Raw genomic sequence first — 12,924 nt, forward strand, 5'->3', positions numbered from 1 at the left:
AACAGCAACAGCAGCAATCACGGTACAACCAACTAATTATTCCTCATTGGCGCCTGTGACACGAGATGAGGCGCAAAGAAAGACACTCAATTGGCAAGCCAAGTCAAGGGTGTGTGTTCAGTGACTTCCAGAAAACCAGGAAACCCCGAATTAAATACCCAGCCTTGGCTCTGCTGCTGCTGCTTACGCTTGTCTGTGAACACTGCCTCGCCCCCAGATTTAGTGGCTGATACTAAGAGCCCCATGTATGTATAGTCACTTTAGAAGTTAACTACTGTGTCAGCCCCAAAGGATGAATTAAAGGGTCTTCATATGCTAGTCTCATTATTCAAACAATTATCAAACCAGTATTTACAACATATGCGATGTGCATCATCTAGCACACACCGTGAGTCTTACCCGTCTTGCCCTGCAACGAGTGGGTTTCGTTCTTGTAGTGGTGGTGGGTGTGCTTGGCCTTGTGCGAGTGGGTGGCATGTTGGCGCACGTGTCTAGAATCTCGTTAGCTTACAGCCAGCTTTGCATGGTTGCATCAATCCACTTACTTAGTGTAGCGCTCCAACATGGTCTTGTCCATCTCGCTCAAGGTGCTTATAGCCAGCTTGATGTCCGCCAACAGCGCGTCACACCGGTTCATGCTGAAATCCTCGCGCACCACCACCCGCATCAGCTTCAGAGAGTTGCTGTTGGGGGCCATCGTGTACGCCGGCACAATCCAGCCACGCTCACGCAACTGGTGCGCCACCGCAAACTCGTCGAACACCTCGTCGCGGTCCGGCCGCAGACGGAAAGCCACCAGCGGCAGGCCCTTGCCGCCGCGCTGGCTCATGATGATGAAGCCCATCTTCTCCAACTCGCTGGCCAGGTAGTCGGCAATCTTGGTGATATTCACCATGATCGACCGGTAGCCCCGCTTACCAAGTCGGATCATCTGGTAGTACTGTCCGATCACCTGCGACGCTCCCTTGGAGAAGTTGAGCGTGAAACTGGCCTGCTCCGCACCAAGGTAGTTGATGTTGAAGATCAGCTCCTTAGGCAGGTACTCGGGCGAGCGCCAGACCACCCAGCCAACACCAGGGTACACCAAGCCGTACTTGTGGCCGGACACGTTGATCGACACGACCTTCTCCAGGCGGAAATCCCACTTGAGGGTGGGGTGGATGAAGGGCGCCACGAAGCCACCGCTGGCCGCGTCCACGTGGATGGGGCAGTCAATACCACGCTCCACCAGCAGGTCGTTGATGGCCTTCACATCTTCGTACTCGCCGGTGTAGGTAGTACCCAGAATGGCACAAATACCGATGGTGTTCTCGTCCACCAGGTCGACTGCCTCCTTCGGATCAATCACATAGCGATCCTCCGTGCAGTAGACGTACCGTTCCTCCACGTCGAAGTAGCGAGCAGCCTTCTCCCAGCAGACCTGGACGGCGCTGTTCATAACAATGTTGGGACGCGACCAATCCTTACCCTCGGCCTTGCGCTTGTTCTGCCACCGGCGCTTCATAGCCAGGGTACCCAGCATGATAGCCTCGGACGAACCGATGGTCGAGGTACCCATGGGGTGCTCATCATCACTGTCAGTGGGAGCGTTGAACAAACGGGCAATCATGTTCACACAGCGGTTCTGGATCTCTGCGGACTGAGGGTATTCTTCATAGTCAATGAAGTTCTTGCTGAAGGATTCGGCCATGAGCTTCTCAGCTTCGTCTTCCTATAATTTACCGTCAGGTCACGTCCCAGAGAGTATGGTCCAGACGAAATTACCATGTAGGTGGTCACAAAGCTCGCCAAGCTGCCAAGGGAGAAAGAATGATCAGCCATCCATTGATTCACAAACGAAGCACTAGAGCACACTCACTTGAGCATAGGGTTACCATCCAAGCTCAACTCATCCTTAATCATGCGGTAGGCAACCTCCCTGGGCATCTCGCGCTCCGGCATCTCGTGCTGGGGCAACTGCTCCGTCGCGAAGCGAGAACCATAGACACTGGTAGAGAAGTCATCCTCCTCAGCGCTATCGAGCTTGATCGAGTTGACCCGCTTGACGGACTGCTCGATATCGCTATCGCGCTTGATTTGGGCGAGATGAACCATGATGACGTAATGGGATGTAGGAAATGAAGAATACAGGGGGGGATGTGAGAGGAAAAGAGAAAAGGACAGCTCAGGCAGCAGCAGACCAGAGACTTTAAATAGCGCACGCCAGAAAATCAGTCAATGAAGAAAAGGGAATGGGTTGACGCGCCGCCAGGAGGTCCTACCCTGCTCGTTTCGTCGGAGAGGGGAAGGGAAGTGGGCGGCATCAGCCCGTCAGCTCAAGCCTCAGACAACACGAGTGGAGAGGAAAGACAACAAGTGGCTGTTGGTCTCAGCCCCAGGAGGGCAAAACAGCCAGTCAGGGATGACAATCTCGAGCCATCATCCATCATTCACTGATTGCAAGTTTTCGGGAAGGGAAGGGGTCCCTAGATGGTCGCAATTCCAGGCGATCCCGGGACGGCAACACCCCCTCGGCAGACTAATCACTCGTACTTGTGGCACTGAGTGCGTAGAGGGGCTGCCCCTCTTCGTGTTTCCCCCCCTCATCTCTCCCTCTCGGTTGGCAATTGAGCGAATAATGGATCAGGACGAGGTACAATCCGGCGCTAAAAGCTTGAGGAAAGCTTGACCTGGATCGGGTGGAAGGGGGAAACGAGTGGATATGGTCTCAGCCACGATGTTGGAAAGAAAGATTGGTGGTTGTCTCGTGGGGCGGGTGGAGAGCCATAGCCAGCGGTGATATCATCTTTGCTCCAGCTCGTTGGTTTGACCTTATGTCAGGTCGATGTCATTTGGTCCTAGATAAGCACCCATGTGGTCAAAATCAAGATCAAGCGATTGACAAGTATCCTGGAATTTGTGGTGTATATGTCCGAGTATGTATGCATTCATTTACAGTGGTGCTGGTGTGCTTGTGGCCGATGGGGACTTCGGTACCAGGTCTCCATCCAGGGCCCCATCCAGAAGGGCAAAGGAATAAATAGAATCTCTCTCGCAACGGGTGATGGACACCGCTAGCCTGCTAGTTCGCAACAAAGAGGGGCCCTGACAATTGTAGAACAATAGTATTGATGATAGTGAAGAAATAGTCGAGCGTTAATACTCCGTAGGATAGACTAAAAAAAGTGACGATGGGGGAAGAAATGGCGGTGAAATCATCTCCGTCTCCTCTTCTCTGCCTTTCCCCTTCTTGTCCTCTCTATCTCCCCACCCTTGTCAAACTATCCACATGCTGACCAGGCTTGAAGCTCTCACAAGAGGACAGATTGCTATTGTTCTGGTCCTCGACTTGAAGCGGTCTAATGAGACTCACAAGCACTCCTCTCCTCTACGCAATTCCAAGTCGAAAAAAACATCACACGTATACAATAAATATCTCATTCTCTTCACCCCCAGCCCCATTACCATTAACAAAAAGTACCGTATCGATCGTGCCATTCTCAACTCCGACCCAGAGGGGACAGGAGACATGGAATCCATCAAGAGAGACATCACAAGAAGTAAACAAATGCAGCCCAGTGCATTCCAGTCATCCATGGCGTTGACTCCCAACAGTTCCTGCCGCCCAAGTCATATTCCAGTACAATCGCAATCCGACCACCCACACTGGGTGTCAGACGGCGATTTCCCTATTCCCTTACGTTTCTTCTTTCTATATCGTCATTTGTGTCTTGTTGGTTTTCGATTTTTCCCGACTGTGTTCCAGAATGATTAAGTACTGTCCGTCCGTCCATGTTTGGGTATCAGAGTATAAAAAGGGAGAGTGAGCCGGAAATCATTTCCGACCGCCCCCAACAGCCATTTGGGCATTTGGGTCATACATCGCTCATAGGGTCTAGTTCTTGTCGCCCTTGACCTTGCGCTTGAGCCATGACCAGAGACCAGTCTTGCGTTTCTCAGCATTACCCTTTGCTGCCTCAGACTTTGCAGACTCTTGAGCCCGGTTGGCGGCCAGCTTGGCCGCATCCTTGCTCTGATCGGCCGCCGATTTGCTCTCGGGCTCTTGAGCGCCCGTGGTTCCCTCGGTGGCCCCCGCAGTATGCGTGTCTTGTACAGCTGAAGTCTCCTGGGGCTCGGATTTGATCTCTGATGAAGGAACCTCGTCGGTCTTCTGCGCATCCTTGGCAGCGGAAGCCGGCTGAGATTCGGTGGTCTGGGGCTGAGGTTCCTCTACCTTCGACGCAGCAGCAGTCTCTTCCGGAGCCTTGGCCTTGGGAGCATCTAACTTGTCCTCTGCGGCCTCAGCACGAGCTGTGTGCGCTTTGTCTTCCGCAGCCTGCAGAGGCTCCTGGGCCTCGGCGGCTGGAGCAGGCTCGGCTGCAGACTTTACAGCCGCATCGGTGGCTTTCGTATCCGCGTCCGTAATGCTGGAAGGGACAACAATAGCCGGCTCGGCAGCTGCTGCGGTAGTCAAGGGCTCGATCGGAGCTGCCTCCTCCTTCGACGTCTCCCCAGCAGCCTCATCCAAAGTTTCGGGCTCCACATCAGTAGGGGCGACATCGGTCTGGGCGACATCAGTAGGGGCGTCGAGCTTCTCGGTAGCAGGGGCCTCGCTAGCGTCAATGATCTCGGGCTGGGCAGCGGTATCGGTGACAGGGGCTGCGGAGACAGGAGCGACAGTCTCAGGAACCGCCTTATCAAGAACAGCGTCCTCAGTTGCAGGTTTGGCGGCGTCGGGAATGGTAGCAGTACCTTCGACAGGAGCGGCCGTTTCCTTGCTCAGCTCTGGGGCCTCCAACTGATCAACATTGTCCGATGGGTCAGTGCCCAGACCCGGTACCATCTGGGGCTGAACAATGGTCTCGTCAGCAGGAATGGCAGCCGCGCCAACGGCCTCCTGGCTGACGGGCTCAACGGCCTTAGCGGAGGTGGTAGCATCCAAGTCCTCCTCGACCTTGGGGATCTTGGGCGGCTTGTGGTCTTCCTCCTTGTGGAACAGACTACTCTCATAGGGTCTCTTCGCGTGATGGTCATGGCTCTCTGGTTCAAAAGCAGTGTCTTTGGGGCGCTCGGGCAAGGTAGTAGTGGCTGCGACAGCGAGGGAGATAACAGTCAGCGATCGATCCGCGAAGAGAAAAGATATATATGCAACAAGCTGGAATCAATGGCTTACTCAATCCAGCTACCGTAACAGGCTCCTCCTCTGTGACAACGTCGGTGGTAGGCTCATCGGCCTTAGGAAGCGAGGCGTCGTCCGCGGTGGATGCCTCCTGGGCGAGGCCAGCAGGCGGGGCAGTGGTGATGCCTTGAGCGACAGTGTCGGGAAGAGCGGTGGTAGCATCCGCAGTCACAGCTGCGCCAGCATCAGTGACCACGGTTTCGGGCTCAGCATCGCTCTTTGTGAGGGTTTCCTCGACCTCCTGCTCGGGTACACTGAGAACAAGAAATTATCGTGTTAGCGCGGCGCGCAAGAAGAGAATTTGTGCGATTGAACAAGATGTAACACTTACACCGCGGCCGGAGTGTCGGCAACCTTCTTCGCGGCGGCAGCGCCGCCCTTGGACTTGCTCTTATTCTTGCTCTTTCCTCCTTTCTTCGCCATTGTGCGCAATTCAAACCTGTGGGTGGTGGTCCGTGTGGGCAAGCGGTCAGAGACTGGCTCTCAGTGGGAGGAGGAGAATGGACAATGCTTGTTACTAGGTAGGGAGCAGCAGCAGATGAGAACTCACGATTTTGTTCAGAGAGGATGAGGATGGGATCTGAAAGGTCGTGCTGTCCACGATGGGGGAGATTAAGAAGAAGTCGCGCAGACTGGCAAAGTGGAAGAAGTTAGGGGCGGGCAGCAGGTATGTTGGTCCTTTCCGAATGTCTAATCAAATCGGGGAACGTTAATCCGTGGGGGAGTTGTGGCCCCGGGAAGTGCAGGGCAGGGCAGGGCTATAGTATCCTCAACAGTCATTAACTGTAACCAGTAATGACTAGATTCGAGAAGCTCAGACCATGCGCCTTAATGAATGGTGTGACTTGGTGTAGACAGAGGTTGTGAGCATCCACAAATCTAAAAAGTCACCTAGGCACAAGAGGGAAGGGAGAAGGGAGGAAGGAGGAGGGAGGGTGTCGCGTCGCAGGGAGGAGGGTCATGACCATAAAATTACTCCGTTCGACCATACACACCATGCGACAGGAAGGTATTTGCGGATCCAAATCTTAAGCTGGTTACGATTGCGACGCGACGTCTACGAGAGCAATTGGACTAGATGGGTGAGGAGCTTAGCTGTAATGAGAGGCATGATTCCAGAAGCTATAGGGAAATCTGCTCTCAGCCATGGTTAGGATTCATGCGATCGACCAGGAGCTAGCTATCATTTACTGGGGGAACAGTGAAGCAAGCTGGGGATCTACTGTTGTTTCCGCATTGAGAGCAACAGGAGGGAGGGTCTGGTTGCAGGTTTGACCCCTCGAGCTCTCATTGTAGAGAATGCTAGCGCAAGATTCAATTCTTCAAAAGCGCAGCGACTGATAGATTGAGGCGCAAACCTCCCCCCCTCCCCTGATTCCGGCGACTTCAATCCGTACCTGCAGCGAGAAGAGAGGCCAGGCTGCCAACCGTCTTCAGCCGATCGCCCGGAACAGCGGTTATTCCGGTTGCTCTGTCCCAACCAGGCAAGGGATCACGACACTATAGCAAGAAAGAGAAGCTAAGGTATGCCAAGAACTGCTGCAAGTGCAATACATTTACACAGCCAGTATCAACAAGCATCAAGTCAACAACGGCAGACCACTCAATTACTACATTGGTAGGAGTAAGCTTGGTATCTGGGGAAGGGAAAGTACCGGAAATAACCGGGAGAGAAAGCTCGTCAACCTCTTTCATACTCAAATCTACGAGCAGATATACGTGTCATAGACCATAAGGCCAAGAGCAAGGACGAGACGATCTCTCTCGGCCTACGCTGCCCTTCACCAGTCCGCGCGGGTCGATTACATCATGCGAAGTGTAGCCGGGTTCAGAGTACCAATTTGCCCCGGGAATGTCGCCGGTTTCAGGATCTGCTCGATTGACTGGGGGCTAGAGATACCGGGGGAGTGTCTGAGCTGGGGAACAATGGGAATGCCAAACGTGTCGCAGTCAGTGCCTTGTTCGACGGATTTATGCGCACCACGAGGATAGCCACATACCGCTCCAGCACATTCAGCCAGCATCCTGACAGATAAGGGTAGGATCAGCCCGCAAACAGTTTCAGGCTGTTCTCGGGAGTCCCTGGTTCATTCCATACGACTATCAGTGGGAAAGTGCATCTCATTGAATGCCATGTCACTGAACCCTATGTATTCGTACCCGAGAATAATGATGCTGGGAAAGCAGTTGCGGCTTCTAGAAGGCAGAAAAGTTGACCCCGTTACCCCATGGGCGGTTGGTGGTGATGACATCATCGGAGCATTGCCCGGCCAGTCAGCCTCTTTTCCTGCCCAACCACACGCGGGGACAGCGCCCTTACATGGAACAACTTGTTGCTGAGTTGGTATCTGGAAAAAGAATAACTGTTTCTTGGCGGAGTCAACACAGACACAGACCCGAATGAGCTGGGTGAGGATCAAGAACACAAAAATATTGACCGACGCAGGGCTCGAACCTGCAATCTCTTGATTCGTAGTCAAGCGCCTTACCATTGGGCCAGCCGGCCTTGTTGTTGAATTGAGGCAACAAACTTTGTTATCCATATCTAAACACAAGAATAATCGGAAGTACTGTGCCGAGTGGAGGCAACTCCTCGGGACATCCAGTGGGGCAGTCGGAGCTCTCGGCCATCCCAGTCCGTTGATTCGCGCATTATCTCTCGTCACCGGAACTGAATACGGTTAGTTCCTCTCTATGTGCGATTCCCATTACATATTGCTATCGCTTTCAAAACCTATGATAGAGTCTCTCACGGAAAGAACGGCGAGGAGTTTTGGTACGGGTTATCTATCTCAGTGCCACCGTCCGACCCCTTCCGGTAACTGACGTTTCGTCTGAATCCGTCGTCTGCCCCGTTCAGAAAATCCGTCCCAACCGCCACGGAACCAACAAAGAAAACGGGCGGTGGAAATTGGAAATGATGATGATGATGATGATGATGATGATGATGATGATGATGATGATGATGTCGGTTACTACCTGTTGTACTGTACCCCCGGACGCCAGTCAGCCGCTCAGAGCCTTCCAGATTGACCAGGATCCCTGGCATGGATGAGATAGGTGGTGGTGGTGATGGTGGCACGTCGATCGGAAACGTCTTGGCCCATCCTTCTGGAAAGGTTCGGTGCAGCACCTGCCACGACAGAGACACAAACCTTGCGTCTGTTCTCCCCCGTTTCGCTATCCTGGACTCCTGGCCCAGTCTAGGCCAGATGGGCTATGAAATGGAGGGTGGAGGACGAGAACGAGGAGGAGAAGGACGAGTAGAATTGTTTGCCATTTTGCCACATTTACTTCCATGCCAGGGATACAGCTTGGTTCACTTTCGGCCTGTCCGGTGGGTGCGGTTCACACTTACAGTGTCACTGTCACTGTCACTGTCACCCGGCGTTGACCAGAATGGGCCACATGTAGGTGCATGCTCTGCCCATCGATGGCATGGGGGAGCTCGTGCCCCGACTGGGTTCTATCAAAGGACAGCCGTTCAGCACAGTGGCCGGAATTGACTCGGGATCGTTCCAGGTCGGCGTAGAACCAGTGAAAAGGCAACGCTACCACGGTCGTGGTTGCCGGACCGTCGTACCTCGAGACTTCGCGATGTCCAAGCGAATGCAACCCCGACCGTCAGTCAAACTCACTCTGACTCGCGGTGATTGGGGGAAGTAGGGTAGTTAGTCAGCCCTGAGGGGGAAACTGGAAGGAAGAGGTGGGAAAAACCGGACTTCGGCACCGTGACGCCTATGCTGCAATCCCCGGAATGATTCAACCCGTCGATGCAGAAGCAGGAGCAGAAAAGTAATCCTGGTCAGATGGATTCTCGAAGATCCAGAGGGGCGATGCATGATGAGATAATGGAGTCGCAGCCGAGAAAGAATAAATACTACTATGTATTATTATAGGAGTCGATCCATCCAGAAGCCTTTCATCCATCTACAGAGTAGCATAGTAGTGATTAGTGACATATCACTGCATTGCTGTACTGTACTAGAAGTAGCAGCACCACCACCACTTATCAACACAGTTCCTCGGACATACATTGCACTAGTCGCCGGTGTTAATTCACGCACTTCTCACCCAAGTGGATCTCGACTTACCCATCCGCACAATCAGATTTGCCCCGGGGCAAGGTGGTTGAGCGCAAAGGGTGGTAAACTAATCGCGGCTTACCAGACTGGTCCAAAACCGTGGAGTCAGGGCTGGCCAGTGCTGCAACAGCCAGCACCAGCACCACCAGCCCATTGCAAGTCAAGCGAGGGAAATCGATAGGAGACAACAGGTGAATGAGTGAATTAATTTAGGGGAGTTGTGTGAATCGGTCAGTTCTTTTCCCTCAAGTCTTTCTTTCTTTTTGTTATCTGTTATATCTTGTTGTTCATTTCATGCCTTCGATACCCAATCATTGTCAACAATATTGACCCTTTCACTACCCTTTACTCTACGTGGTGGTGGAATGGGTTCCTGATCTCGCTTCTCTTCTCCAATCTCCAATTCTCCGTATCGCTCTTATCCCACTTTCTCCCACTCTCGTTCTCACACCCACCCAAATTGTTATCGCCGTGCGCTTAGCGGAATGGGGCTAAACGGCAGAAGTGACTTAGTGTCTTGAATCGCCTCGTGCCAATCAGCGATACTTATTCGTGGCCAACGAGTAATAAATTCCCCCCCTCGAATTGAATCATAGGTATGGAGTCCACCCGATTTCGATTACTCCTCTGAGTTAGTCGTCGATTTCTCTCACACTGACTGCTGCTAGCCTGCTGCTGCTGCTTAAGATACCCGCATTGCGGTTCATAGCCTTAACCCTCCCTCCTCCCTCCCTCTTCTTGCTACATCTTGCTCTTACTTCGCCCTCTCTTCCTCGTCGCTCCTCTCCTCTCCTCTCTTCCCATTTATCGATCTTCAAATCATCTCCCCTCTTCTCTCCTCTCTTCCCCTCTCCACTCTAGCCATACGATGAGAACGGGCTTTGCTTATCTTTCCAATTGTTGTCTGTGCTTGCACACTCTCCCTCGCGTCCAATCCCCGACTGGGAAAGGCCCGCTACTACATTGAGGTGCGGAGTTAAACAGAGTCAACGCTTAATCTCCACACCTGCACAACCTCGATATCTATTCTCCATACCTCGACTACTTACTTCTCCTCCCGGCCACAATGAATTTCCGTGAGAAGGTTCGACGAGTGTTCCGTCGGAGCAGCAGCTCCTCCTCTTCATCCAAATCCAAGGGCAACGGGATCAAGATCGAATATTACAAGCGCCATGAGATTCCTCGCTCCAAATTTAAGGGTCCCTTCGATCGCGAACACCAACGGAGCCTCGCAGCATGGTCTTTCCAAGGGACGCAAGCCGAGCGACGCCGGTCTTTAGATTTGTCGCTGTCCCCTTGTACATCATTACCGGACTACTTGAGACCTCAATGTGACGAGGAAGACCTGGCCCCGGATCAGATCCCAACGACGGCCCCGGAGGTAGATGTGACAACTGGTATGTGGCGCTCTTCAACTTTTTCGCGGTCAACCCCTGGCCCCAGCAACTTGTAAGATGACCACATTCTGACCCTATCAATAGCTTCGCTTTCCGTGGACCATGATGAGTATGCTCCAGGCCGCCAGGGGGACAGCAGCGGCTCGACCTCGTCGACAGCCGTGGATCCGGAGAGCTACAGCGAATCCCTGATGACTCTCCTTCCGGAACTCGAGCAGGAGGACCCGATCGCACTACTGAAGGAAACCATCCGGTACACCTCTCCGGTTGTACGGGCCATATCGCCGCCTCCAATGTCGCCCAAGGGCGCTTGCATGCCCTTCGCCCCCGAGGATCTGACACGAGCGTTGAACGCCGTGCAGATCTGCTACTAGAACTTATATTTATCCTAATAACCGCATCGACTTCCGGCAAGATCTTCGCTTCTCCTCGTCACGTGAGCCATTCATCCAATGAGCGCCCGCTATCCCGACGATCCATCCATTTGTTCTTCCACCATAACCTACCTCTAGACGGAGCACAGCCTCTATTACCGACTACGACATCTTCTACACGCAACCCTTCTATTTTAATCCCAACCAACACCTTCTTCACCTAACAATAAGGGCCCTTGAGAGAGCCCGAAATCCGAATCCTCCGGCCACCGCCCGGTCCCTTCCATCAGCCAAGACCTCGGGTCCAGAATCCATGCATCGCACGACGTGAGGGGCGTGTCGGCTATTGCATTTGACTGGCCCAGCGTCACTGCCGGCTGACATTTGACTTTCCACGCATGAGACGAACGAATATTGAAAAGCGCCTGGCTTCTTATGCATATTCTATATGCTTTCGTGCATTTGCAATTGAGCGTATACCCTTTGCAGTCAAGTTTCTCTTGCCGACCGTCTTGGTCGTGCTGCTGCTGCTGCTGCTGCTGCTGCTGGCGGTGTTGCATAAATGCTTACCGTACTTCACTCTCTGGGGGGTTTGCCTACTACTAGCAACCTTCGTGAAGCAGAGGAAGAAAGACCAGCCCAAGCTACATGCCTTTTTTTTTAACTCTATCAAATCTACCCAGCAGACCACTAACATTGTCATCAGGTAGTGCAGCAGACCCAATGAATGAAGAAATCAAGAATTCTAATCCTTGCTTGTCGTAGAGTAGTAGCCTGCAGACCTTGCCCCCTTTCCCACGTAGGGACGCCCTGTTCATGCCTATGCCTATGCCTACCCAAACCGTCCCCATGAATGAGTTACACCAAGATATGAGTAGAAATGGTAATAGAGATAGGCAATCATACCTAGGTAGTGGTCTCCACCCCCCGCAACACTATGAATGACTAGAAACTGTAGTGAACAATAGCACTTCCCACTTTGCCCTCCCCCTCCCCTTTCCCATGCCCCTATCCCGCAGATCCACACTCCACATGCCCGCACATCCTAGCATTCGGCGCATCACGCATCATCTTGACTTCAAACAGTAGTTGGTAGTTACAGTCCACATAGTCATGTTCATACCGGTAAAGTACACATTTAGCTTATCTTAGCCTAGCCCAGCCTTTCTGGAGCCAACCTAAATGACCACTAACCTAAGTCACGACTGTTAAGTTAACTTAGCTTCCAGACCTTAGAGATGGATAACAGCCTCGCCCCTCCTTCCCCTCTTTCCCGCCCGCCGCCCACCCGCAGCCCAAATTCCTGATCCCTGATTCCTGGCCACTGTGGGTTCAGGCTCAGGCTCGCTTGGGTATGGATGGGATAAGGCGTGCAATCGAATAGCAAGAAACAAGCACTAATACCTAGTAGATCCCTATGCAGACTAGGTAGAACAAATGCCAAGCCATCTGGTGGCGTGGCTCTGTTCGACCTGGCTAGACCGCAATTACCACCTCCACACTGATCAGCCGGGAGGGCGGGGGGGCGAAGGCGGCATTCTAGCAGAAGTAAACCTAAGAAGAATACCGTAGGTGCTTAGTAGAAGTGTGCAGGCTTATCGAATAAACTAACTGCAGTCTAAGTTGCAAGGTTAGGGAGGCGAAGATTTGGGTTAGAGGAGGGGAGGGGGGGGGAAGCACTACTGCATCTCTTGTGCATGCGTTGCATCTGGGTCTTGGCTTTTTTTTGAGGGTGGGGGTTATGTCGGGTAAGATGGTAATGGTACTCAGGACCGGGGGAAGGGGGTGGCTTTGATGGTAGGAGTTTACAGTATGGGTGGCGATGTTGGCGAGTGATGTTTTTGTTTTGTCGGATTGTGTTTGTTGGTATCTCGCAGGTTATTGTTTGTGACATTTTGATTGGGGTTACT

The 12,924-nt window shown here is 52.8% G+C and overlaps 3 protein-coding genes and 1 non-coding gene across 4 annotated transcripts; 1 reads left to right on the top strand and 3 right to left on the bottom strand.

Annotated features, from left to right (window-relative positions):
- Nucleotides 1-278: 278 nt before the first annotated feature.
- Nucleotides 279-2,125, bottom strand: ASPACDRAFT_80220 (glutamate decarboxylase). Its single transcript, XM_020205601.1, has 4 exons — nt 1,859-2,125; nt 1,765-1,792; nt 546-1,711; nt 279-491 (listed from the first exon to the last, which is right to left on the bottom strand). Exons 1-4 carry the CDS (start codon nt 2,092-2,094, stop codon nt 377-379), a joined length of 1,545 nt encoding a protein of 514 aa, XP_020054436.1. The 5' UTR covers nt 2,095-2,125; the 3' UTR covers nt 279-376.
- Nucleotides 2,126-3,874: 1,749 nt separating this feature from the next.
- On the bottom strand, nt 3,875-5,581 carry ASPACDRAFT_62350 (uncharacterized protein; the record flags this gene model as incomplete). The annotated part of the gene is made up of 3 exons (XM_020203778.1): nt 3,875-5,067; nt 5,153-5,412; nt 5,490-5,581. The coding sequence occupies 3 exons, from the start codon at nt 5,579-5,581 to the stop codon at nt 3,875-3,877; spliced, it is 1,545 nt and encodes a 514-aa protein (XP_020054437.1).
- A 2,011-nt stretch (nt 5,582-7,592) lies between these two features.
- ASPACDRAFT_t224 lies at nt 7,593-7,664 on the bottom strand. Its single transcript has one exon. It is a non-coding gene; the product is annotated as a tRNA-Arg (tRNA).
- Nucleotides 7,665-10,309: 2,645 nt separating this feature from the next.
- ASPACDRAFT_45397 (uncharacterized protein) lies at nt 10,310-11,014 on the top strand (the record flags this gene model as incomplete). Its single annotated transcript, XM_020201596.1, has 2 exons — nt 10,310-10,640; nt 10,725-11,014. The coding sequence occupies 2 exons, from the start codon at nt 10,310-10,312 to the stop codon at nt 11,012-11,014; spliced, it is 621 nt and encodes a 206-aa protein (XP_020054438.1).
- Between the last annotated feature and the right edge of the window lie 1,910 nt (nt 11,015-12,924).

Source organism: Aspergillus aculeatus (assembly GCF_001890905.1).
Source record: "Aspergillus aculeatus ATCC 16872 unplaced genomic scaffold ASPACscaffold_12, whole genome shotgun sequence".
In the NCBI taxonomy this organism is placed as follows: domain Eukaryota; kingdom Fungi; phylum Ascomycota; class Eurotiomycetes; order Eurotiales; family Aspergillaceae; genus Aspergillus; species Aspergillus aculeatus.

What these genes read in the sequence shown, in the direction of transcription:
- ASPACDRAFT_80220 (XM_020205601.1), bottom strand. Translation starts at nt 2,094, where the DNA reads ATGGTTCATCTCGCCCAAATCAAGCGCGATAGCGATATCGAGCAGTCC. An exon ending in GCTTTGTGACCACCTACATG is followed by an intron (nt 1,712 to 1,764) that starts GTAATTTCGTCT and finishes GGTAAATTATAG; the next exon opens with GAAGACGAAGCTGAGAAGCT. An exon ending in ATGTTGGAGCGCTACACTAA is followed by an intron (nt 492 to 545) that starts GTAAGTGGATTG and finishes ACGAGATTCTAG; the next exon opens with ACACGTGCGCCAACATGCCA.